The sequence below is a fragment of the Alexandromys fortis genome, unplaced genomic scaffold (genome assembly GCF_014885135.2).
Source record: "Alexandromys fortis isolate MF-2015 unplaced genomic scaffold, M_Fortis_MF-2015_v1.1 scaffold_18, whole genome shotgun sequence".
Classification (NCBI taxonomy): Eukaryota; Metazoa; Chordata; class Mammalia; order Rodentia; family Cricetidae; genus Alexandromys; species Alexandromys fortis.
The window spans coordinates 7,572,311-7,594,908 of record NW_026067897.1 but is presented as its reverse complement, the minus strand read 5'-3'; the positions used below and the strand labels follow the sequence as shown (position 1 = coordinate 7,594,908).

Genomic DNA, 22,598 nt, shown 5'->3' with positions numbered 1-22,598 from the left:
AACTGCTCACATAATATTTAAAATAATTTACTATATTAAGTCATAGAAAACTATATCCGCAAGAGCCATGTGAGACTTTTGGACTTAAAACAAAACCCCAGAAAGTGTTGTATTTAACAAAATCTCCATCGTTCTATTTTACCAATAAAGACTAAGGAGTTGGCCAGGCAGTGGTGGAGCACGCCTTTAATCCCAGCACTCAGGAGGCAGAGGCAGGCAGGTCTCTGTGAGTTCGAGGCCAGCCTGGTCTACAGAGCTAGTTCCAGGACAGGCACCAATAACTAGAGAGAAGCCCTGTCTTGAAAAAAAAAAAAAAAAGACTCAGGAGCCATATACTAGGGTGAGAGCCTGCTAGCTCAGAAAGGCAAAGAAAGCGGACATCGCTGAAGCCTGCCCTCTTCTGCTATGCCTTCTAAAGAAAAATATTAAAAAAAAAAAACTCCACCCAAATATCTCTCCTTTCTACTTCCTGTTCGTCTCTCTCTCCACACGTCTAACTGACAATTGGGTTCAACATAAAAGTGCAAATTGGAGAGAACACATTGAAGTGAGTGAACACGTACAAGTATCATTTCAGGATCTATAACCGCTGCTGAAAATGCTCAAGGGAAGCTCACTACAGTAAATGTCCTGATTTAAAACAGAAAAATCTCAAATAAATAACTTGATCTTAGCCCTTAAGATAATGGAAAGAGCAAAGCTTAAATCCACAGCAAGCATCAAGTAACGAAGGAAAATAAAGATTACGACAAAAGCACAACAGAGAAAAACATCGAAATCAAACCTGGGTCCTTTGGAAGAATGAAGAGCATTGGCGAGCCGTCGGAGAGACTGAGCAACAACAAAAGGGTTCAGTGCTGCTGGCGCTTGCTGCCAAGCCTGACGACCTAAGTTCGATCCCATCCCCAGGATCCACACGGTGGAGAGAGTCCGTTCATCTACGTTGTTCCACATGCACACTGTGACATGCACATACCCACACACGTGCAAACACACACATTTTTTTTTCTTGGCCGACAAATCTTCTGAGATCAGTATCCCCTCACACACCACGCGGTTCATGAATGACCACACGCAGGTGTGAAAGCTCTATGGGAGGCACTTCAGTTTGTTGCCCTTACTCTAAACCTCCAGATTAGTGAAATTCACCTTATACTCCAGGTTAACGCCCACCTACACTTCTGCCCCAGAAGGCCCCCTCCAGCTGCAGGTCCCATGGCGTAACTTTTGATTTCCTTCCCCACGCACCATCAGAGTAATATAGATCTGATAACATTTGCTGACAGTTTTATTGATGAACAAATTAGACTTTCAAATCCATTTACACAAACACGCAAGTGTTTCTATTCTGAATCAATGGCAATTAGAGCTTGAAGGTGTTCTTTATACATGAAAATTGGTTGGGCTTAGTGGCACACACCTTTAATTCCAGCAGAGTCAGGTGGCTCTCTGAGAGATTAAGGCCAGTCTGATCGACGCAGGACAGTCAAGACTAGACAGTGAGAACTTTTCTCAAAATAAATAAATTAATTAAAAAGGAGAAAGAAAGAATATAAAGAGTATTAAGCCATGGACACTAATCTTAAGTGGTCATTTAAAAAGTACTCAGAAAATCAATTTGGTTGCTTTATGAAATTTTTACCTTGCACTATAGGATAAGCATGAGACAGCTAGATATCACTCTAGAAGTCAACTATATGAGTTTTTGTCATTATATTTTTCCACCTTATACATCGTGGGGTCAGATGGGTAGAGACTGCAGCAAGTATGAGACATGAAAACCAAGAACTCAAGTCCAAGTCCGTCCTGTTGGAGTGGAGACTCTGATGCCTACGCATGGTTGTGTCCCAGGCACTGATCTACCAAAGAAGCGCCAGGGGTGCTATCTGACTGAAACATGAAAGCCTTTAGACTGGTCCATTAATTATGACATCGCTGTAGCTATGGCTGAACACGTCTCATAATGCCAGCCTGGACAATGCAAAGGTTTAGATTGCAGGGTTGTTCTGTTTGTTTGTTGATTTAACTTATACTTTGCTATTTCAATTTTAGCAAATACTAAAAGGTGCCAAAAGAAAGCATCCAGAGCCTCTCTGTGCCTGGGAGGCCCTGCCTGGGGCTACTCTGCTGTGCCCACTGAGCCTTCTCATCTCCTTTCCTCAGGAGCATGGCTCTCGTCTTCCTCCTTGCCTGGGTCTCTACATTGAAGCAAAGTCTTCGTTGCTTCTGTTTTCTGGGAGACCTCTTGTACTGTTTCGTTTGTATTGTTTCCATTAATGCAGCCTCGACCAAACAGATCTAAAACCCCCGAAGAGGACCTTATTCTACCTACCACCAACAAGTCCCTCCAAACGAGACTGTTAGTGAAGCCCTTTGTTTTTTCAAGAAGTATAACCACCAATAACATTTATTTCTTAAGTTTTTGCTTTCTGTCAGTATCTCTCCTGCTGCACACCATTCCGTCACACTGAACTATGACTTTAGACGTGCTTAACGGCAGCCACTCTTAAAAACAGGATATGGTCCACCCTAGCTTACCTCAACACAGAAGTGCAACCTATAGAAGAAAGTATTTTGAAGACATACAAAGTGTACAATACTAAATTAATATAGTATACCACTGAATTCTATTTCGATTATGGAAAACGAAGCTATCCCTGTGCCCATCTTTCTTCCTATTTATCTCTTAAGCTATCCTTAACTTCGTAGAAGCCATAGTTTCAGATATGTTCCAGCTATATTAGATTCAAATAATTTCTTTAAAAATAATGTATAAAGTATTTCTGTATTAATTCCAAAATTGTTTTCTGTAATAAACCAGTTTGATATTAAATTTGGTGTGACTGTTAGAAAAAACACACAAGATAATTTTTACAACTCCTTCATGTTATATTTTGAAGTTCTAGGCTGTTGTAGACCAAAACTTTTATTTTGTTATCATGAATGACACTAGGTTGGGGATGGGCATGGTTTTTAATACAGACAGGAAATGAACAACTTGGCTCTGGAAACGCGGAGGGTTTCTTCTGTCTCATATCGATATATGGTACAGTCATATTAATAGGTCTGCAAACTACGTTCATTCTTTCTACACATAAGCAAGTAGCAGTATGTGCAAAAGTCTGAATACCAGAAGCTGTGGTGTGTGTGCACACACACTGAATTTCTTTACATTGAATAGCCACTTCTACTAGTTCATAACAGCGTGTATGCAGACAATGGTCACAGATGTCCACCAAAGCTGGAGCAGCTGAAGACGATGCAGGCTGGAGGGTTAAAACGAAGCTGCCACTCAGGAGTCTCCACTCCTCATCCAAAGGCTCCATGGGACCACTGTCTTCCTCCTTCAGGCAAGAGAATGAAGTAGTCAGATCGCGGGCACCCTGCCACAGCACACAGCCTTGCTAGAGTCCAAACATTAAACATGACAGAAAGTAGGAATTTTCAAGTATCGTTACAAACCTCTAAAATATCTTTGTAATTTTCCACCGTAATTTTACTTCTGTGTCAGAAATGAGTACAATGTCACAGCCACAGACACTGTCCAACAAATTTATATTTGGGCTATATTATAAATGAAATACTTACATGCCAGGTCTAACAAATAAAAATGAAACTTTAAATTGCTATCAGTTTTATATGCAATGATCACAGCTGGATAATAACCACTTCCTCCTGGTCCGAAAGCATCTTAAAGGTCCTACTAATTGCACAGTTAAATGCAGACTAACATATGGCACATTGTTTTTGTGGTATAACAATCCACAGGTTCCCCAATGTGGCGAATAAGTATGGCCCACAAAGGTTCACATGTTTGAATATTTGGTTCCCAGTTAGAGGAACTCTTTGGGAAGCATTAGGAGGTGTGTGGAGGTGTGCCACTGGGGGCAGGCTTTGAGGTCTTAAAAGCCCAGGCCATTCCTAGGACCTCTCTGCCTCATGGCTGTGTCTTAAGATGTAAGATCTTAGCTCCTGCTCTAGTGCCATGCCAGCCTGGCGGCTGCCATGCTCCCCACCATGATGACGTCGGCCCAGCATGCTACCTGACCAAAAGCAAATGCTCCAAGGAAGAGTGCACATGCGCTTGTGTGCACACTGCACACACACGTGTCTGTACACACTTAGGTACGGTAAAATGATAACATCAGGGCTTCCCATTTTACTTTTGTATTTCTGTGAAAATTACACTGAGGCCATTTAACCAATTAAATAAGTAAAAGTGTTTACTATGAAGACTGCCTGTCTTTCTTCTCTCTCACATGTCAGCAACTTTCTAATCAATTCTTTCCGCGGATGATTTTATGAACATCACATGGTCCTCAGCACGCCTTCCAATTTGCTTAGGTATTAGGTGTTGTCTGTCCCAGTGGCATGGGACGATCTGAAGTTCTTTCCCCTAGTCAGCCCCTCCACGCCCACCACACCACCCAAGACAAGTGTATCAATCCTAACTACCATCCCACCCTGCAAATATATTTTTCCTGTAATTTTACTTGAATCAATTATTTATATTACAGTAATGACAAATAATATTCAGAATGAAACTATGGATTTCACTTAATTGTTTTTCTTTCTTGCATGTTGTTTGATCTGAGTTAAATGAGAATCTTAGACTTTTTCATAATTAATTCAATTACTACCTACCAATCCAATACTACCTACCAATTATCCTACTTGTTCAAGAAGTGAAGACATCTCTTGTGGCTTGGCAGAGTGGAAGACACCTTTAATCCAGCACTTATGAGACCATAGGCAGGTCTCCTTGAGTTCAAGACAGGTCTGACCTACATAGCAAGTTCAAATCCTGCCAGGCTATACAGTGAGCCCCTGTCTTTGCATTTGCATCTTTGCAGAAACCTCTTTAGAAGCCCACATCCAATTCAGCCACTTCTGCACTGACTAGCATTTGTATCCGGGATCCTACTCCACTGCTGTCCTAGGTGTTTCCCTTGTGGGTCAGCTGGGAAGTAGACTGTCTTTTTGACACTGCACTAGAGACTGGGTGGGGAGGAAGAGACCAGAGACGGTGAGTTCTCAGGAAGTGGCCCCTCCACCCTATTCTAGCAAGGGAGGCTAATTCCTATTATCAACTGTTTTGAGTCCTCTCCACAAGGTAAGTACTTCCAGGCATCTCCCAGTTAAAGTGTACTGCTTCTCAAACGGCATTCAACCAACACAGACAGCACTGGCTTCTTTGCCTTCCAAGGTCCAGAAAAATCTGTTGCAAATTTCTCGAACTCTGCGAGCCCATCACAGAAAAATCTGCCCCCTCAATCACTGTGCTTGCCAGTTTCTAAGGTACTTTGTCTGTCCTCTTGCTTTCTCGTCCTTGTGAGTTTGTACATTTAACAAAGTTCCCTTTTCTGTTATTTTAATGTGATTTGTGGTAAAGACAAAATTGTCAATGCTCAATCAGTGGTCGGGACTGGTGACAAACATTCCTTTTGATGCATTCTGTGTATTTTCCTAAACTCTTTCTGAGAACCATGTCATCGGGTCATCAGAACATGAATCTGTTTGATAAAACAATCTAAAGAAAGGACAAATTAACCGAGGTAATCAGTCTCCCATTCTCCTCTCTGGGATGTCTTCCAAGTGCCCATTTGTCTAAATATAAACAGGAAAGCTTAAATGTAGAGGGAATTTTCTGTTCTGCAGTGAGTATTATTCACAACAATAACCTTGAAGCATGACCACATTCTAAAGAGTCTGTTAAATCACCAATTCTTTTTAATATAATTATAACAGATGTTATCTTTCATATGCCTATTTTGAACCTTAATTTGTCTTCTATGGAGGGACCCCAGGGAATGCATTCAATTCAGATCCCTTTAAAGAATTTCCTGAAAAGCTGCCAACCATACAAGCGCACGTGTGCGCGCATCCTGCCCCCTCAGAGACCGCAAAGGTCAGAGGCTGATGTCACGGACAAGAAATCTGATTCCGCTAACTTGACTATCTACTACAGTATCCCTTTGAAACACATGAGCAGGGCCCACAGAATCAACTAAGCAGAACTCATAGGGGCTCACGGAGCCTGAACTAACAACCAGGAAGCCTATAGGAGTCTGAACTAGGTCCTCTGCACAGATATTATGATCGTGTAGCTTGATGTCCTTGTGGAACGATGTCGGCAATTACAATAAAGTAGTCCCACACTAGCTCAGAATGGAGTATAATAAAGGACTCTTTATTTAGAGGTAGACTCACAGATCAGCGGTCCTCTGCATGAGCGGTGAACAGGAACCCACGCCTCTATGTCTGCATATGTAGTACCCAAGACCACACCCAAAGTGGGCCATCATCTCAAAGGCCATTGGCTGAAGGAGTTCCCCCAGCAGAACTCCTAACAGGGAGTGGTGGCTGTCTCTGACTCTTCTGCCTGTTTTGGGGACCCTTTTCCTCCTACTCATCTCATCCAGCCTTGGTATTATTGTAATTCGTTAAGTCATGTTTGGTTGATACTCTTGGGAAACGGAAGAGGAGTGGATCTGGGGAAGAGGGAAAGAAGGGGTGGGTCTGGGAGGGAAGGAGGGGGGAAACTGCGTGGGGATGTAATGTATGAGGGAAGAATGAGCAAACAAACAATAACAGTGATATGGGCTAGAGATGGCTCAGCACTCAAGGGCACTGGCTCTTGCAGAGGACCTGGGTTTGCTTCCAGAACCCAGAACGAACATGGTGGCTCATAAGCATTCCAAGCTTCAGTTCAGGGAATCCAAATTCCTCTTCTGACATCCAAAGTATCAGGGACACACATAGTACACACACAGACATGTAGGCTAAACACTCGAGCACATACAATGAAAGCTAAAAAAAAAAAAAAAAAAAAAAACTTTAACTTAAAAAAAGGAAAAAAAAAGAAATATTGATGTGCTAAACAATATTGATTGTTTTTAAACTGGGCTGGCTGTTTCCCAGGTACTTGGGGTGGGCTGGCCGTTTTCACAGGCACTAGAGGCACACCCTTGGGGTGGGCTGGCCGTTTTCACAGGCACTAGAGGCACACCCTTGGGGTGGGCTGGCTGTTTTCCCAGGCACTAGTGACACATCCTTGGGGGTGGGTCGACCATTTTCCCGGGCACTAATAGTGCATCATTGGGGCAGGTTGCACAAGTTCCCTTAACTCGGACTTAGCTATGAGCCTTAGGCTGAAAGCTACTGAAGACAGCTCAGAACAGTCACACACACACACACACACACACACACACACACACACACAAAAGAGGTAGAAATTCAATGTGATTCAATTATAACCAAGGGCACGTAACAAGTTACTTACTGTTCCCACATAGCCACTATTTCCAGAAAGGAAAACAAAGAAACACCAAAGAAGAGAAAGGGAGAGAGACCAGGAGCAACAGTTGTTCTTGAATATTCCAAGGAAAGATAAGAGAGACGCCTCTGGGCTTGGAGATCCAAGTATCAGAAATAAGTACAGCAGTCACCACAGTGAAGTATTTAAAGTTCACAGACGTACTCATTGGTGCAATGAGGGAAGAATTATTCACATTAGAAATACATCAGTTACTATTGACAGATGCTACTGTGGTTTAGCTAGCAAACTCAAAATAAGCAAATGAAAGTCATTGCAGCTATATGAAAGGACCGTTAGAATATCAGGGACCAGCCTCATGCATCATGTTTCCCACAAAACATTAATATGAAAATAAAGTAGAAAAAGAGGGTGGTCAATACGGACCACCACAGCCGTAACAGCAACAGGGAGTACTTGTGCTTCGTGAATGCTAACCGTCTGCTTGACATCACCTCATGAGTCCTTGAACAGCTCTGGGAATCTCATAAAAGTAAAGAGGAACCAGAGCTAGACATGTGGCTAGTTGGGGCATGAGCTGACACAACTCTTGAGAACAGTAATGTTTTTTCAGAGTTAAAATAAAACTCTGATAACTGCATTACTAAGGGTATTTTAAGGAAATTCATCAATAACCAACCCATAGTAGAGTTGATTATAGAAGAACACTGGAAATGACCAAAGTATAAATAAGTTTCATAACGGTTAAAAAGTAGCATGCCAGAGATGGAGAGATTACATGGTGGTCAACGCCCAAAGGATCTGGGTTCAGTTCCAAGTACCCACTGGGCAGCTCACAAACAGCTTTGACTCCAGTTCCAGAGGCATTCAACAATGAACACCAGGCATGCACATGGTACACACCTACATACACATACACACATAAAATAAATAAATCTTTAAAATTAAAAAAAAATGACCTATGTTTAACAAACACTTAACAGTATGACCTACAAGAAGACATAGCATCAAGTCAGCAGATGGCATACACGGAATAACTCCATATGGATCACCACATACATGTAAACACAGATGCATACATAGATTGAATGCACACAACTAATGTTCCTGATGTACTTCTCCTGCAGAACAAATAATGTTAAACAGGGAGATTCCATTTTCTCATTGTAGCCTCTCCACCGGCCTTCTTACATGAGGGAAAAAGAAGTTTAACTCTGTCATGGCCACGCCAATGGACTCATACTACCCTCACGTAAATGCTATACAGCCTCCACCCACGCCAGGACACCTGGAACTGGTGATGGCTGTCGCAGGCCGTGGAGTTCCAGAGAGCTGTGCCCCGGCTTCATTGACTGCTGTGTCGCTTGAAATTTTCACCATGAATATTCAACAATTATATTTGGAGACATGGAACCAGAAAGCAATGAAATGTTAGGTTAACTGTTACAGCCCAGACTGGGGAGGAAAGGGGCTGAACCAAAGGTGGAGGCGGACTGGATGGCAAAACCTCTTTCTATACAACATTCACATGATGGGCGTATGTGACTTAGTGAACCCTCAGAGGAATTAGCGATGTGCCCCATAAAGTAAAAGCACACACATTCTCCCTACCTCTTCAGATAATCTCATTCCCACAGCATTATCTAAAAGGGGTGAGAAGGCAGAGATCCAAGAGGTACAATTAAATAGCCCACAGCCAGGAGCTAATCCTACAGGCAGCTGAATGGTTTTACTGCTTGTGACCGCTTAAGGGAAGCTTCTCAGCACTTCTCTGTTTGTTTGTTGTTGATGTTTTGCTTTTTTTGTTTTTTTGTCTCTAAAATAAAGGCAAGAGCATAGGGCTCTCCATCACCCGCGAGCATCTCCACCGAAACTTTTACCCACTCTGTAGGAACCTTACTGCTTGATAATCTCCACATTATTCCGCACTGGGGTGAGGAAACACTCAACTTAGCTTGTAAAATTATTCACGAGTAAACCTGTGTGCTATTGCGACACTTTCTCAATCTCAATTAGCACTCAACTAATTAACCAAACCATTTTATACACGACAGCGAGGCACATTTTTCTTCCTTCTTCCGTACTCCCTGGTGTGTTGTAAGGGTGATTGAGTGTCTAATTACCTCTTAATTGAGAGCTCATAGTCTTCATCTTTCACTAGTTCAGGCTTAATTCTTTTAGTCCCGAAATCAAAGTCAACGAAATCAAGTTGAACTGGGATTTGGGCAGCTATTATAAGAAAGGGTTGTTTGCACTCTGTTCTCTTGTAAGTGAAGGTGGGTTTTTGCCTTATTTCTTATGTAAATATTTCAGGTACCAAAATGTGCCATGAATGTGCCCCTAATTTTGATTATTAGCAACACTGTTATTCTTATTTCCTTTCTTTAGCTTTACAGTAACTTTGTTGCTGTGATCTACTAATTCTAATCATTCCTTAGCGGGGAAAAATGACATTAAAGAGGCATGGTGGGCTCTTGAAAAATCAGGATGAACTTGCAGGCCTGCAAAAAAAAAAAATCACTGCTGCTTTTCCGCAGTGCACAGGTGTAGGAATCATTGCGTGTCAACAGGGGGATGGATGATGTGAATCTAAGAAGACTTAAAATAATACAGCCATTTATGTCCATCAGAAATCCGTATTTACGAAGAGCACCACCATCCAGAGGGCATCCCAGCAGTGAGCAGTAGGCACGGTACTGCATGAGGTGATGGGCTGTACCCATGGATATTATGCTGGTGTAAAGGCTGAAGGAGGTATCCACAGGGAGCACAGCCTTATTCTTTTCTATCTATGGTGAGTAAACATTTGGACTAAGTTGGTCAAGGACCTCTCAGGCGAAAGACTAGGTTTGATAGTGTCTTAAGATCCAGTTTAAGACTGAGATCTTCAGATGTCACTGAAAGCATCTTTTATTCTGTAGACACACACTGAAGATCTTAAATTCCTGATAAAAACCCATCGCAGAGTGAATGATGAGAACTCAGAGAGGCAAGGACAGCAAGAACACAGACCACTCGCAGGGTTTGTCTTAATAAGCACGGGGACGGAAAATAAATTTACCTGAAGTTGTCACGGCTTCACAATTCTAGTAATTTATTTTGAGGAGCTGTTATCTTTTGTCATATTTCTCGACAGGAGAAATCTCTGTATAATCATAATAAATATGCCAGAGTCTGTCAAAAGTACTAGGTAGGGAGTGCTGTAGTTGTTATGAGAATAACTAACTGGGATGTTTAAGTAAAATTGAAATAGCCAGAGAGTTAAGCAGACCTATGTGTATATACTATTTAAATTTTTTTCCCTAAAAGTTAAGAGTTAAAAGCAATCATCTGTCTTTGATTCTATTCCCATTAAACATATTTTCAGGTCGATGGCTGCTTTGCCTTGGGAGAATCATGTCAGCATCTCGTTTCCTCTAGCAACATTTCTCCTATGCATACTTGAACGGTCTAAACGGTCATGTCCTCTCCCCCACCAACCACCCAGTTCTTACAGGGTTGATATCAGGAAGTAGAGCCTTGGAGGGGAGGTTAGATTCTGGAGAAAGAACTCACATGACTGGGACTCAATTAGATCACAGAGACAGAGCCCATGTGGCTGGCATGAGCTCTCTCTTGAAGGGGACTCCTCAAACCTAGGGAGCGCCTTCTGTAAGAAGGGATTGTTCAGCAGGGCGATGATGGCGCACGCCTTTAATCCCAGCACTCGGGAGGCAGAGGCAGACGGATCTCTGTGAGTTCGAGACCATCTGGTCTACAGCGCTAGTTCCAGGACAGGCTCCAAAGCCACAGAGAAACCCTGTCTTGAAAAAAAAAAAAAAAAAAAAAAAGGGATTGTTCTCTGTGCAGGAAAGGAGCCCTACCAGGCAGTCTTTCGTCTCCTTGTCTTGAGATAAGTCTCCAACTCTAAGGAAGACATTTCTGTTGTTGAGAAGCTAACCCTAGTCCCAGGATTTTGTCACAGAGACCCAAGTAGAAGACACTTATTGAGCCTTTCCCGCCTTCAGGAGAGGACCTTCTCCCCTAAACAGAGAGATCTGAGTGAATCCCTCTGCCCTGCCTGGCTACTATTCTTTTCTCGCTGATACTGAGACTTCAGGCTTGCGACCTTGACCTTTAATGGTTATGAGCCTTGGCCTTTAATGGCTGAGCTGTCCCTCCAGCCCTGAGACTTCAAGTTTCTCAAGAACTCTGTGCTTATAAGCCATATGCTATATAGTATTAGGAAGCAGAGCATTGGAGGGAAGGGGTTAGTACCCTTAGCTTGGGCCTTATCCTCTACATAAATGATGAAAATACTGTCAAAGTAAATCAGGGATGCAACCATTTAGCCTTCTTTCTCTACTTCCTCAGTAACGGCTAACACCAGCCAACATAGAACTCGCTAATCAGATCCATTTTCCAAAGCCCATTTCAAAAGTCTCCTTAGTTAACAGCTAGAACATTAATGTCACATGATAATGATGTTACCTTTCATTATGGACTGCAACCGCGAGTAGGAAGCCCAGCCCCACCAAGGGCAGGCATTAGCAGGCAGCCCCATTACTTTTCCCACCGCACTCCCGGGTGAGTTCAGAAACACTACCACTCTCCCGACAGCTACCGCCAACCAGCTGGAGTTGACACGGGTCCGGGTGCTGTCTGTTGTCTGCGTCTCTGTCCTCAGCAGCTTGATGAAGGCGGCAGACAGAAGCTGTACGGAAGCAGATGCTGACTTTGCAGGTGCTGGCGACAGATATGGAGAGATATGGAGCTACTAGATGGCCCTGAAAGCTACCAGAAGGGAAACGTATGGAAACAGATGACAAGTTTGTAAGTGGGCAAGGTGAGGCAGCCAGGTCTACACGGCCCACCTTTGAAGAGGAGCCAGCAGAGAGCCAGGCCGCGATAAAGGGATTGTGAGTGCAATTCCTGAGTCTACTTTCACCCAAGTGAAAAGAGCACAGCCTAGACCTGCCCTTCCTTTCCGAGAGAAGAAAGAAGAAACGGTGGGAGAAATGGGGCGGGGGGGGGGGGGGGGGGGGGGACCGGTGCCCACGTCACCACTTCAGGTCTTCCAGAACCACAAAGAATGCTTTGGGTTCCCATACACATACTGTCACTGTTCTCTGGCTAAACCTTTGCAGGGCTGTTTCCTACAGTTGACTGGTCTTGACATAGTAAAGATTCTTGGAAGTCTTGCAGAAAGAAAACCAGCCTAAGGCAGTTACAAATGGACTTAATTCCAGTACACAGGAATTGATACATCGGTGGAATAGATAAAGAATAACAACTACTGCTAACCATATTATTAGAAGACAGAAATTAACTAAAAGTTAAATGAATAAGGATCTGAACTCCAGTAAGTACAGAAAGGCTAGTAAGGCTAGTATACTTGGGAAAGACTTGTTGGAGGAAAACTGTGGTCCCTCAAGTACAAACCGTATTTAAATAGTCAGAAGCCAATAGAATACTCCGGACATCCCACTGGAAAATTCCTGGTCGTGGAGGTGGGGTAGAAGACAGCCTAGCCATTTCTATAGCCATTTAACCTTGCTCAGGAGCAGGCTAAGTCGTAAATAGCCAATCTGACATACTAGGAAATTCTCTGTGTTCTTTTTCTAATTGAGAAAAATTTTAAGCAAATTAACTAATTCTATATTGATTGTGTTGTGGAATATTTAACTATCACTTTGCCTGCCTAAGGCACCTGGTTGATCTAATAAAAAGCTGAATGGCCGATAGCTAGGTGGGGCTGGAGGGCAGAGACAATAAGTAGGAGGAGGAATTTAGGCTTGGGGGAGACAGAGAGAGACACCAGAGAGATGCCAGGGGCCGGCCAGCCAGCCACTGAGGAGGCAGGAGAGCAGGACATACAGAATGAAAGAGAGGTTAAAGAAAAACCTGAGGCAAACTAGGAACAGGTAAATTAAGTTATAAGAGCCAGTGGGACAAGAAGAAAGTGGACAAGGCCCAGCTTTCATAATTAATAAGACATCTCCATGTCATTATATGGGAGCTGACTGGCAGAACAGAGAAGAGTTTGACTACAGATTATATTTTCCCTTTAAAGCTTTCACTCAGAATGAAACACTAGCGTAGAAATGGCTTTCTATGTGGTGGTGCTGCTCCAGTGCACTCTGCTCCAAGAAGCAGAAAATAAGAGAAAACATCTTCTTAAACTCACGAATAAAGAGCATGCTATTTCTGTACTCATTTTTGGCAACTTCCCCCAATTTTATTTTTAGCTTTTACCTTTCTAGCTGGAGACCTTATTAACTTCGACCCCTCCTCACGTCCCTGCAGCCCATCCTCTTATTTGCCTTTGCCATGATAAAGCTGTTGAGACAGACACAGGCATGTCCACCACACAGGCACAGAAGTCAAAGGCACCCAAGAGGTCGGCTGGGATAAGCTTGTGCAGCCAGCATCCACAGCACTCAGGAACTGAGAGGGTTCTAGCCCACCACACCCCCCAAAAGCCTTATCTAGGCTCTGATCTACATATCTATAGGAAAAGGCTGCCTTACCACTCCTAGAGGTAAATTCTTCCCCTGGCTGATGTATGTCCTCTTAGCTGCCCACTTAAAGCCATGTTTATGTCAACATACAGCCCTTGAGCAAAGAGCAACAGACACACAGAACATATTTAGACCACATACACCGGCCACAGACATGATGTCTTTCTTCTGAAAACATTCTTAGGTGTTAAAAATTATGAAACTGACTGTATTTCAGGGATCAGAACATACAGTCAACAGCACATTGGTTCTTGGCTGCAAAATCTTTCTTTACTTCTTCTTAAACCACCTCTTTTATACATTCTCAGGTGTGGAAAAAATAAATCATTTCAGAATTTTCATCCACAACAAATTATCAACATTTCTAAACTATAAAAAGGCAAAGGGACACATTTCAATGCAGGAATTGCTTGCATAGTGCAGGAATCCTGAAGAGAGCCAATATAGTCCTGATATTTTTTACTCTCGGGCGAATAATAATTTTATATCACATAATCAAAACCTAAGAGATGGTTTCGGCGTTTATGGTATTTGGGCATTTTCCTGAAATCATCCTGTAAACTTTTTTTTTCTATTTCATTCTGAGGGAATTCTATAGGACTCAGGGACTAGGAAACAGTCCTGTCTGTGAGGTGCTTGATCCTCTTGCTAATGCTGGACACCGTGTTGTGGTTCAAGTCCAAGTGCTGCTCGCTGAAAACCTGCCCTTCAGCTTTTTGTTCACCCTGGAGAGATAATGGGTAGGCTTCCACAGTGTGACACTCCTCACCTTCCTCACACAGGCCTTCCTTTCCCATAATGCTCTGCGTTTCTCTAGCCTAGAATTCTTTGGGGTTCCAAGAGAAAACAGATAAGAAATTTCCTCATCAAAGATAAGAAGGCAAAATCATGAATTGCAAAAGTACGTGTCGGGAAAAGTTCAACACAGTCAAGGATGACTTCAAAGATTTGGAAAGAAAAATGGCATCAATTCTGACAAAGGATTATTCTGGGATGTTTGCTAATCCTTTATTTTTCTGTTTGTTACTGCTTTTGCTTTTAAGGAAGGAGAAGAAAGTGATTTAAACAAACATGTATAATTAATGCTTGCAGAAAGCAAAGCATTGATTTATTGCAGTTAGCAAAAACCCGTGCATGGACTAATATTGTATGAGTCTTGGGTGAGCGGCTCTGTGGCCAGTCCAAACAGCTTCTACACTGAGCTAAAAGTTAACAAAACAGGCAAATATTATGTGCTAGTATTATAATACAAGGCATTATGTGTGAACTGGACCCCAAACCTATTTATTTCTGTTATTAAGACTTGGTTTTTCTGAATCCTATTTTTTAAAAAAATCAAAGATTAATTAAAATCGGAGAGATGGTTCAGCAGATAACTTTCTGATCTTCCAGAGGACCTGTGATTGGTTTCCCGCTCCCGCACCAGAATGCCCACACGCTCCTGTAATGGCAGTTCCTGGAGATCTGATGCCATCTTCTGGATTCCATGGGTTCCATGCACATATGTGGCATGCGCTCACGCATACATATAAATAAAAAGTAAATATTCTTTAAAACTTCAATAAACAATGGACCCCTTCATCGCAATTGTCCCCCTGAAATGTGAGCCAGCACTACTGAACCAGAGAATTCCTGGCGCCTCAGTGAGTTACGTGCTAATTCCATAAACAACTACCAAATCCTAATTCACACTTATTAAATGCTAATATTAAAAGGTCTCAGATTCCTCACGGGAATAATAATTCCTCTTATCAAGGCCCTCCAGATGTCCAGAATTGTCACATTTTTAAAACCTGTCATTTTAATTCCAAAACTAAAGCTATTTCCAAGAGCACCGCTGAAATAAATCTGAATTATTTTAAACATTTTTAAGAGAACAACTACCATGGAATTTACCCCCCCTCTTTAGTTCCAAGAGCCTAAATGAAACATTCATGCATTAAATTCAAAGGCTGACTGTCAAATAACTTCACTTTAATAAAAATTTGAATTACATGCCTTAGGGCATTATTAAATATCAAATAAAAAGAACATATCCATAAATCTGATTTCCCAATATAATTTTATGTAGAATTATGAATACATTTGTATTATACATTTCAAGACAGAGGGATAAAATATATTCATAAAAGGAAAAAATCAGAATTAGAAATTTTGAAGGATTTTTCCCTTTGAAAAAAGATATCTCAATTGTAATGAGTTTAAAAAACCTAGAAAAGGTAAATATCACTTTTCTGTCAAATAATTAAGGATCTGGAATACACTTAATCTCATAAGCAGTTTGAGATTTCTGTATCTGTTTATGAGAAAGGCAGACAGAGGGACAAAGGACACACAGAGAATAGTGCCGATTGTTTAGATACTCAAAAGTAACTCTGGTCTAGACAAGGTATGAATCAAACATCTAAAGCAATAATATTCTGTCACTGAAGGTGTCATTTACAGATAAATATAGTTCATCATGAGTACCAGCTTCATCCTGCATCTCCAGAGACTGCTCTAGCAGGCACGCCCCCATTATGGGAAGCAGCTCCCTGCTCCAGTGTCTCTGATCCATGCACACTTAGGTGGCTTACAAGGTAAAGAAAGATTCCAATACGTAGTAATCTTAGCATACTTTTATCTTTCCCATGCTTGTGAGCTCCCTGAAGTTAAGTAATAAATATACTGACTTCGATATAAAGTACAATAAATAAGTAATAACATAATGCACAATATTAAAATAGCTGGCATGTGTTTCTTGACTTTGCAAATAAAAAGCAGTTGTAAGAAACAAACAAAAGAGAGTAATAAGACAGGAGTGATACGGCCAAAGTATGTCATGTATATAAAAATGTCACACACAAGCCCATTATTTTGTACAAGCAAGATGTGCTAATAAAAACATTCCTACAGGACTTCCACTCCTGCTAGATCAGCCCACCATTTACCAATGAGCAAGAGGACCCTACAAGGTGATACATAGGACGGCTCATTTTCTAGGCTTCTGTTCCTGTTCCTGATCACAGGAAGTGGCTAGTGCATAGAAAGTGCACACGAAAGTAACCCCTGTGCCTCTGCACCCCACACAACTTTCCTTATGAAAGCCACTATTAAGGCAGAAAGTGGGGGTAAGGATTTTGATATTTTTTAAAGAAAATATTGCATGAAATGAAAAGGACCACCTGACTTGTCATGAATGGGACGTGAGAACGCATCATAAATGTATTCAAATGAAGCATATTCCAGTAGTCCACAGTGACCTCGGGATGCTGGGTTAAGGTAACTCTTGTCTAATCTCACATACCCAGATGCAGACGGGCTTGACCGCAATCTCTCTGGCTACTGAAATGCGGCTCGAATGACTCTGTCACTCAGGGGCTGGGTAGGTCGGAAATTGTCCCCCAGGATCCCATCGCAGCCTTCTACAAGTTCTGCCCCCTTCACGTGTGTCCTCAGCCTTCGGAACTCCTCTATCTGGAATGAGAAGCAGGAGAAAGGAGATCAGTCACGAACCGCACGTTATCAGGTTTGGAGCTTCAGAAACACATTTTAAAAATATTCACAGATGACAGGACAAACGAGAAAAACGAACGCTGAACTTCAAGGAACGCAGAGCTGCAGACGGCTCAGCGGTCAAGAATGAATGCTGCCCTTGCTGAGGACCCAAGTTTAGTGCCCAGCGCTCACATCAGGCAGTTCACACCCGCCTGAAAGTCCAGCTCCAGGGATCTGTCACCCACTTCTGGCCTGCAGAGGTACGGTACTCATAGTGCACACGCATGTGCACGCGCGCACACACACGCACTCACGTACACACACACATGCACGCACATACACATGCACTCACTCACACACAAGCGCACGTGCACACGCACATACACACATGCATGCATTCATGCACTTTAAAGTAACAATAGATCAAACAATTTTAAACCAGGAAAACAGATTTAGTTGTGCCATACCTAAGGATATGAGACAAGGCCCTTAAAAGAAGAGAACAGGAACTGAGAATCCGGGTAACTCCAAATCTGTAGAAAACTACTGGATTTGTGAATGTGAAAATCCTACCACACAAAATTTTTGTGTCAGATTAAAGCAAGCAGACAGAAAAGGGTGAACAAAGGAGGAAATACTAAAATAATCTCAAGTACATTCTTAGCCACCATTCTCGGATGCCACTATGTCCACGCTGGCTAGTTGGTGGAGGTCCTGCAAGAATTCATGGACTCCTAGGCTATCTTTGTTTGATAGTCATCTGACAGAGGGTTATAGTTCCTAGAACATATAAAGAATTCTCTAAGCCGGGCGGTGGTGGCGCACGCCTTTAATCCCAGCACTTGGGAGGCAGAGGCAGGCGGATCTCTGGGAGTTCGAGGCCAGCCTGGTCTACAAGAGCTAGTTCCAGGACAGGCACCAAAGCTACAGAGAAACCCTGTCTCGAAAAAAAAAAAAGAATTCTCTAAAAAATCTGCCTGGCAGTTGTTTATTAATAAACTCAGGAGGTAGAGGCAGGCAGATCTCTGTGAGATGGAAGCCAGGCTAGTCTACAGAGTGAGTTCCAGGACAGACAGGGCTACACAAAGAAACATCTCAAAATATATATATATAGAAGAAAGAAAGGGGGAGGGAGGGAGGGAGGGAGGGAGGGAGGGAGGGAGGGAGGGAGGGGGGGGAGAGAGAGAGAGAGAGAGAGAGAGAGAGAGAGAGAGAGAGAGAGAGAAAGGAAGGAAGGAAGGAAGGAAGGAAGGAAGGAAGGAAGGAAGGAAGGAAGGAAGGAAGGAAGGAAAAGAAAGGAAAGACACTAATTTGAAAGTGGCCTACAGGAACTGGAGACAATGCTCAGCAGTCAAGAGTGCAAACTGTTCCTACAGAGGATCTAGTTTAGTCCCTAACACCCACATGGTTCAAAACCACCAGTAATTCCAACTCCAGAGGACCTGAAACCTTCTTCTGGCCTCTGAGGGCACCTGCATCCAAATGCACATACCACACACAGACACCCACACAGGCACACAGACACACACACACACACACAATTTAAATATAAACTAAAATCATTTTTAAGTCGGGCTATAAACTGAGCAGAGAATTCTCAAGTGTGTGTGTGTGTGTGTGTGTGTGTGTGTGTGTGTGTAAGAAACACCTTGAGAAGCAACATCCTTAAGTCTCAATATCCTTAGCCATCAGGGAAATGCAGATTAAAACCACTGTAAGATTCCATCTCTCCCAACTTAGAATGGCCATACTGCCATCACCAATAATGGAAACAATAACAAATACTGATGTAGATACAGCAGAAGGGAATTCTTGTGCACTGTTGGGAAGCTGTAACCTAGTGCAGCCACTTTGGAAATAAATCTGGATGTTTAAAAACTAGACATAGAACTACCAAAAGACCAAGCTACACCACTCCTGGGCACAAACTCAAAGAACTTTATATTCTCCTACAGACACAAGTAAACATTTATATTCATGGATGCTGTATGCATAATATCTAGGAAACAGAATCATACCACATGCCCATTGACCAATGACTGAGGAAGAAAACTGTGCTGCATATACATAGTGGAATATTACTCCTGCAATGAAACTGGAAAGCTTGTACTAAGTGAGGTAACACACCCAGAAAGAGACAAGAGGAGGATGGGTAGGCTAATTGTGGTAGTTTGAATGTAATTGGCCCCATAATCTCATAGGAAGTGGCATGCTTCCCCCCATAATGATAATGGACTGAACCTTTGAAACTGTAAATGAGTCTCCTCAATTAAATGTTTTCCTTATAAGAGTTGCTGTGGTCATTGTGTCTCTTCATAGCAATAAAAACCGTAAGACACTAACATAAACTAATTGATGAAAAGGTCTTATGAAAACACACTAGTTAATAAGCAAATTTCAAAATACAACTCTAAAAGAAATAAATTCAAATGGAGGCATCTTAAGTGAGGTGGACATGGCCAATTCCAAAGGATATGGGTTATTCAACAAAGATCGCAGTGCAGGGCATGGGGCACCTCCCCTACAAGTTATTGTAGGCCTCCATAAGGATATTGTAAATGCCCCCTCGATGCCCACTAGAACTGCAAGGTAAGACCTTATGGCTGAACACACCACATTCTAGGACTGCAGGCCAGAGAGACGTCAACCTGAAACTGTGCAGGAAACCTCCCTGCTCAGTAGCACTCAGTGCTGATGATGCACACGGCTGAGGGTAAAAAGAGGCTACTGTTCTCACGCAGCTGGGGATGTTGAAGGCTACGATACTGACCTGCCAGGAAGGAGGTACCCACGGGTGTCACAGTGGCAGAACTGTCACAGGGTAACTAACTGCACACACAGAAATCAACGCAGAGGCACATAATCGCTAAGGTGCTGAAAAGAAGTGACAGGGTGCTCAGCCCTGCGCGGGACATCTTTAGCAAACTCCCGGCCCTACCCAGGCTCGAGGAGCATCACAGAATGGGAGACAGAGAGAATGTAAGAGCTGGAAGATTCGGGGAGTGATGTGGGAGTGATTTCTTACTAATAAAGAAACTGCCTAGGCCCGTTTGATAGGCCAACCCTTAGGTAGGCGGAGAAAGCAGAACAGAATTCTGGGAGAAAGAAGCTGAGTCGGGGAGTTGCCATGATTCTCCCGCTCCAGACAGACACAGGTTAAGATCCTCCCTGGTAAGCCAGCTCGTGGGCTACACAGAATATTAGAAATGGGTTAGAACAATATGTAAGAGCTAGCCAATAAGAAGCTGGAACTAGCCTGGCCAGGCAGTGTTTGAAAGAATACAGTTTCCATGTAATTATTTCAGGCATAAGCCATGCGGGCGGCCGGGTGCCGGGGACACAGCCCCGCTGCTCCTAATTCAACTGGGGAGAGCTGTGAAATACTGTCTTCTAGACATGACAAGGCTCTCATATACACGAACCACAGTAACTGTGGTTACCCACACAGGCAGATTTAAGATCAAGCCATCCAATATGGTTGGGGGCTGATCCCAGTCTCTTTACCTTACTGGGGTGCTACTGGCCATTGTTAACAGCTCAGGAAGGGAAAATCACTCTCCTTTGAGGGTACAGCCACGGGTAGGTTCCCCATGCTCTAATGGACGGCCCTGGTCCCATGCACATGTGAATAGCACTAATTGCCCTGATTAGGTTATCACAGAAGAGGAGGAGGCAGAAGAAGAGGAAGAGGAAATGAAGAGGTGTCAAGGGTGAGTGGTGTTGCAGGATATGTATTTGACTCTATTCCATTATATACATGTATGAAATAGTAATAAATAAATAAAAGAAACCATTATTTCCTTCATCAAGATTTATCTCCAAATGGTCCAGGTTTGACGTATAAAGAAGTCCCAAAATCTTTAGCAGAAATTGATAGCAAGTCAATTATGTAGGAATATAGGACAGGTTAAAGTCCTGCCTCTCAGCATTCACTTCAAACTAAATGAAGAAACTGTGCCAAAGTTCATGACCTGTGGGGCAGGCCGGTGAGAAGCAGTGTGGACTAGAAACTTAACTGCCTAAGCACATCACAGGAACTCTGCCATTTTTCACTGAGTTTGAAACTTATTTTAAAACTTGATTAGTTTTTATATTTTTTCCTAAGCTGAAGGCTCATCCTTCAAGACCGGGGCCTCAGCCTGGAGCACGTTCTGTGAAAACAACTTCTTGAGAGACGATCTAGGCAAATGGCAGCCTCCATCACTACCCTCTACAGAAAACAACTCCCAGGGATGTTTCTCCCCGATCAGTGACCCTTTGAAGAGTTCAAACATCAGCTGAGATGGAAGAGACACTCATCTTCCAAAAACATCATTTTCCTGAAATAATCACCCCTCGAAATCCTTTATCGGTTTAAATGGTTTCCAGTGCATGTGGAATCAGCCCACATCAGGCCAGAACAAGGGGCTGTGATGAAAGAGCGGAAGAATGTTTCAAGATAAAAGTCTTCGATCACCCAGAGAGCAGGCATTAGAGCAGCCATAGTGCAAGGAAACCATATGGATCCGTAAGGCTACTCCACCAAAACATGCAATTCAATTTTAAATATGCTAACCCCTAAAATGCATTAGTAACTTGAAGTGGAGGGAAAGAGGAGCATGGAGAGGACCAGAGACACGAGTGGACATCCTGCACCCTGGAGGCAGCCATGCCATCTCCTGAAGGTGGAGCCAGATGTGCAACCCAACTGGTCTAACACATCTCTTCAACCACACAGACTCATGAACCAGACTGCCGACTAAAGCCCAGCTCTAAAGCTGTTTCTTTCTGAGCGCACTCAAGAGGCTAATTCCCACAGTTTGCAGCTGGAGGCGAATTCTCTTACAGGAGATGCCAAGTTCCAGTGGCTCTCCAATCTCACAGACTTATTTTGATGTCTATGTCCTGTGTCATCCTGCTTAAAAAAAAAAGTAGCACAAAACATTGAAGTCAGTGTCCTCCACTAACTCACCCACCATGGGCATCTTAGTGTTTGGGAGTGCCCTGGTTTGTACTGTGTGTCAACTTGACACAAGGTAGTATCATTAGAGAGGAAGCAGCCTCAGCTGAGGAGATGCCTCCTTGAGATCCTGCTGTAAGGCTTTTTCTCATTTAGAGATCAGTGGGGGAGGGTCCAGCCCACGGTGGGTGGTGCCATCCCTGGGCTGGTGGTCCTGGGTTCTATAAGAAAGCAGGCTGAGCAAGCCAGGGGAAACAAGACGGTAAGCAGCATCCTCCATGGCCTCTGCATCAGCTCCTGCCTCCAAGTTCCTGTTTGAGCTCCTGTCCTGATTTCCTCCAATGATGGACAATGATCAGCAAGTACAAGCCAAATGAACCCTTTTCTCCCCAATTTCCTTTGTGGT

The 22,598-nt window shown here is 43.0% G+C and overlaps 1 protein-coding gene across 2 annotated transcripts in view; it reads right to left on the bottom strand.

The window, feature by feature from the left end:
- Nucleotides 1-1,406: 1,406 nt before the first annotated feature.
- The window catches only part of Ca8 (carbonic anhydrase 8), a 79,510-nt gene continuing 58,318 nt past the window's right edge, over nt 1,407-22,598 (bottom strand). For both annotated transcript variants that reach the window (XM_050165502.1, XM_050165512.1), the window contains exons 8-9: nt 17,063-17,232; nt 1,407-3,344 (exon numbers count right to left, since the gene is read on the bottom strand). In XM_050165502.1, the coding sequence (XP_050021459.1) occupies nt 17,098-17,232 (135 nt within the window). In that variant the 3' untranslated portion in view covers nt 1,407-3,344; nt 17,063-17,097. The remainder of the gene's footprint in view (nt 3,345-17,062; nt 17,233-22,598) is intronic.